This window comes from Sphaeroforma arctica (genome assembly GCF_001186125.1).
Source record: "Sphaeroforma arctica JP610 unplaced genomic scaffold supercont1.510, whole genome shotgun sequence".
In the NCBI taxonomy this organism is placed as follows: domain Eukaryota; class Ichthyosporea; order Ichthyophonida; genus Sphaeroforma; species Sphaeroforma arctica.
In genome coordinates this window covers 61,148-65,665 of record NW_014040048.1, presented here as the reverse complement: position 1 = coordinate 65,665, position 4,518 = coordinate 61,148, and the positions used below count along the sequence as shown (strand labels likewise).

Genomic DNA, 4,518 nt, shown 5'->3' with positions numbered 1-4,518 from the left:
ACATTCTGAAGTTAGACGCTGACCTGAAACGTCCCGATATAACAAAGGACAAGGCACAGCGATGGTACGAATTCCTGGTTATGCACGTGTTCTGTAAGAACATAGGGAATAACGACCGTGAGAGTCTGTACATCGAGTTGCGACGTAAACACGCGACTGAGGCTCGAGACAAGGGACATGAAACAAAGTTTCATCTAGCCCGACTTACATGGGAACAGTTTTATGATTTATGATACTGTATCCACTCTTTTTCCCCACATCGAGTAACATCGAAGGGTAAAGCGGCTGTTAAGAAGCCGCAGGAGCTCACCGATCACGGGTACGTATCCAGGTAGACCTCAAACGAGAGACCCCAAAATACACGTACTCGCGAATCCACTTTAACCACGCGACCCAATACACGGGCACGCGCAGGAGCGAAGGACATGGAACCTCCATTTAAGGAGATCAAGAAATGTGCCGACGCCCAGTGTGGGTATGACATGTACCAGTTAACCCCTAACGGTTATTGGAATGATACACATATAACTATATTTACTTTCCAAATTTATTTATATCTGAATACTTCGGTAGCGAGTTGGCTCAACCGAATATAGGTTTCTAGGGACTATTAACGCTACCTGGTTTATCCTCCGTTCAGCCAACCAGATGTGCCAGTCTGATGAAGGCTAAGTCGGTAATTCTTTATAAGTGGCAAGTTATTGGTTAATGCAATAACTAAGGACATCAAGAGTTATTTTTCTTTTTTCTTTCTTCTTTTTTTCTAAAGATTGTATTTTATTAGTCTCTCAGATTCGCCCCAACGAAACATACCCTAGTTTCTAATAGAGCGACAACGAAACAGTAAATAAATCCCTTCGGCGAAAACAGTACTGAGAGGATTAAATATAGACAATGTCTCAGCCTCACAATCCCTCATAGTATTGCTGTGTTCGCGAGGCAAACCTAACTTTACCAAAAGACTCATTTCGTTTATTTACTTTGAATTTCACGATACTTAGATTTTACCTACGCGTTTAATTACTCTAAGGCGTTAATATCGCCTTGATAGACCGAATCTTACAGATCCAGGTCGGCCGACGATTCTACTTCACAATTGTCGTCGTCACGCTCGGATGGCTGTTCTTTGTTAGAATGATCGTCGTTGCCACGCTCGGATGAAGGCTGTTCTTTATTAGAACCATTGTCATCGTGTCGTTGTTCTGTATTCGTCTGTCGTGGCCTTTCACTATCATCTCCGCTTTCCTCTTCACTTTGTTCCCCCACTACTTCCCCTGCTTCTGATTCGGCACCTTGAATGTGATCTTGAATGTGATCTTCAGTGCGATCATGAATGTGATCTTGAGTGTGATCTTGAATGTGATCTTGAGTGCGATCTTGAATGTGATCTTCTTGAATGTGATCTTCTTGAATGTGATCTTGAATGATAATATTTGAACTATGCTCACTAATGTGTGAATTCAAATAGTGTGTGGTGGAAGAGTCAACACACATCCTATTTTTACGATTCTCTGTATCAATGTGCTCAGTATCTAGTGATCGAACCGTGTTCGCATGTGCATGCATAGTAGCTTCCGGCATTTCGAACCTTGAATTAGGCTGGATGAACGGTGGTGGTTGACGTTGATTGATAACTGAGGGAGGCGCGCCATTATATCTTTGTTGACAATACGAGGATCCTAAATAGTCAGGAAAACGTTATACGCTTTAGGGCTTGGGCGTTTACCTCACGGCATTGATTTGAAGGCATGCCTCATGTTTACGAAATAATTTTTTTAAATACACATTGTGATTGCATTCTTATATTAAAAAAAAATTAATACCGACCGTTTTTGGAATTGTTTTTCTTGTTTTTTTTCTATACCCCCTGAGTTTATGAGTATTTACATAAATAGTACATAGTAACATATTGATAAATATTTATAAATAGTCTCGCAAGTTCTATAGTCTTAAAAAAAAATCTCACAGAGAAGAAAAACGAAGAATTTGTATAATATTGTATGTATTTTTTTTGTATGTATCCATAATTGCATACAAACAAAATAAGGCTGGGGTTTATAGTGAGCCGGCGAGGTCAGAGGTGGTAGGGATCGTAGCCTTCGTAGGACGTGGGATCGTAGCCCCCCCTTCGGGGACCGTAGTTTAATTTACATCCTTCGAGGTCTAAGAAGGGACCGTACATCCCCCTTCGGTGGATAGTATAGGGCATTTTCTCTAGAGTAGGCTACACACATACAGTATATTTTTTTAAATGCAATATCACTCCATACTCCATAGCCTTCTAAATAAATTGAAAAAATCCCTTTTTTTTTTTTAAACAACCAAAACAACATGTATATAAATCAAAATAGTTATTTACTGTCTCGGCCTCTCAGTCTCTCAGCCTCTACCTCTCGCAAAGGCGCTCAGGGCCTCAGGCCCTCCTCAGCCTCTCAACTCTCAAGTCTCAGGCACAAACCTCCGGCCTCAGGGCTCAGTCGCTCAGGCGATCTAACGGAATGCAAATTGCAAAGTGACAATTCTCCGCGGAGGCCGGGAGGGCGGAGGACGTCGCCGCTCATGACTCATGAATCATCCAAATGCACATGGCCAACTGGTCATCTCCGGTTCTACCAGCCCGGTCCTGATATAAAGAGGGCAGGTCCGGATGCCTATCTATACTATTCCTCATGAGTCCTATACTTTTCGGCATCTATCCTCCTGTCCTATTAGCCCGTCCTACCAGAGGGAGGGCAGGGTCACACAGCCTATTCTATACTACATAGAGCCTAAAAATCTAAGGGACAGATACATCCAGGGAAGTAGCATTGTTGCTGTTGTTACGCACCATGGTGGCAATCGGGAAACTGTACCTTCCCGTGGATAAAACTAGACGGTTTTGGGCGCGCCACTTTTGTCGTGTGCGCCAACGAGATAGCACGGGATCATCATCCGCTGTATAATTAGCAAAGGTCGTTGCTCGCGGTCACGCAGTGTCTGACTTTCTCGCTGTGTTACACTGTGACCGATATGAGCTCAATAAAGTTAGGCTCCCACTACAGGTCATAACTTTAGGCATATTAGTGGTTTTAGTCATAACTCATAAGTTAAAATTGACGATTGTTAGTCATAGTTTTTAGTCAGCAGATATTTAGACTTGTGTGAGTACTGAGTTTAGAGCTTAGACTAATAGTGTAAAGTGTAGAGTGAGCTTAATGTAGACTATATATTTGTGTTGAGATTAGACATTGGAGATTAAAGTTAAGTTTAGACTGACTTTAGAGTGATTGTAAAGTGTAAATACTTAAGAGTTTAGACTGACTTTAGAATAACTGTAAAGTGTAATACTTAAAGAGTTTAGACTGACTTTAGAGTGACTGTAAAGTGTTAATATGTAAAGTGTAGGAGTGCTGCAGACTGTAGCCTGCTGTAGACACACACACACTCTCTCTCTCTCTCTCTCTCTCTAGTAGAGAGAGTAGAGAGGAGCTAGACTGCTACTACTAGCTCGAGCGAGAGAGAGTCAGACACACACACACACACACACACGCAGAGACCCAGTCACAGCAACACAGCCTCGCCGCCCTGGCGCATTCACTGCACAGGCAGAGGGGCCACCGAGGGTCAGACTCAGAGGGCAGCTACAGTCATGACTCCATGAGTCACGGAGTCACAAATACACAATATGTACTGAATACATATGTAATTAAAAAGCAATAGTATACACACATTAGAACATTACACAGTGTACTCAATGGTGGTCTGATTCGTCATATTTTAAACCAACATTACTAGCTATATGATTCGTGCGATTTAATTTATCTTTAGCAAAAGAATGCAAACAAATTCTAAACAATCCGAGAGAATCCGAGATCAGTCAACGATGCATCTTTTTTGTTAACATATTCTCAACTCTCAAGTCTACTGTAAAGATATGCGAGGTCGACGAAATACATGATCATTCATATGCCATATCTTGTTCTGACTCACGTTCCTAGTGTTCGTATGACCACGAGACACAAGTGATTATACGTATAACGGTATAAGGACCCTTAGGCATCATGGCGTACAATGGCGAGAGTCGCATGTCATTCCACGGCGATGGCGCCTCTATTGCAAACATCCAGGGTGGCCCAAGCAGTCCTTCCAACGTCGATGGGAAAGCCGTAGTATTTCAAGATGACATGGTGATGGGGCCAAATGAAGGGTCCTTCTGGGTGAAAGTTAGACATGGAACACCTACACTATGTATCCCCATATTCATCATGTCATTTGCGGAGAAGATGGTGACCATCTCTATGTCCGCCACCTCGTATCTCTGTAAGTCTAAGCTGTTTACCTTTTCATAAGCTTCTTGATATGATTTGCTTTTCACTCTACCATATCGATGACTTCTCATATCTTACTTTTCCTAAAGTTCTGAATTTGGTGCTATAACCACACGCACTTTGAGCACAACGGACGTATATCTCGCACAGGCGTAGGAAAGAGGTTTAACACTATTAAGTACTTGACTGGATTACAGATAAGTAATATATA

At 42.1% G+C, this 4,518-nt stretch overlaps 2 protein-coding genes across 2 annotated transcripts; one reads left to right on the top strand and one right to left on the bottom strand.

Moving 5' to 3' along the window:
• Positions 1–1,063: 1,063 nt before the first annotated feature.
• SARC_06852 (hypothetical protein) lies at positions 1,064–1,581 on the bottom strand (the record flags this gene model as incomplete). Its single annotated transcript, XM_014299230.1, has 1 exon — positions 1,064–1,581. A coding segment is annotated over one exon (518 nt), but the record flags the coding sequence as incomplete, so codon positions are not given.
• A 2,205-nt stretch (positions 1,582–3,786) lies between these two features.
• Positions 3,787–4,463, top strand: SARC_06851 (hypothetical protein; the record flags this gene model as incomplete). The annotated part of the gene is made up of 2 exons (XM_014299229.1): positions 3,787–4,291; positions 4,397–4,463. Exons 1-2 carry the CDS (start codon positions 4,041–4,043, stop codon positions 4,461–4,463), a joined length of 318 nt encoding a protein of 105 aa, XP_014154704.1. The 5' UTR covers positions 3,787–4,040.
• Between the last annotated feature and the right edge of the window lie 55 nt (positions 4,464–4,518).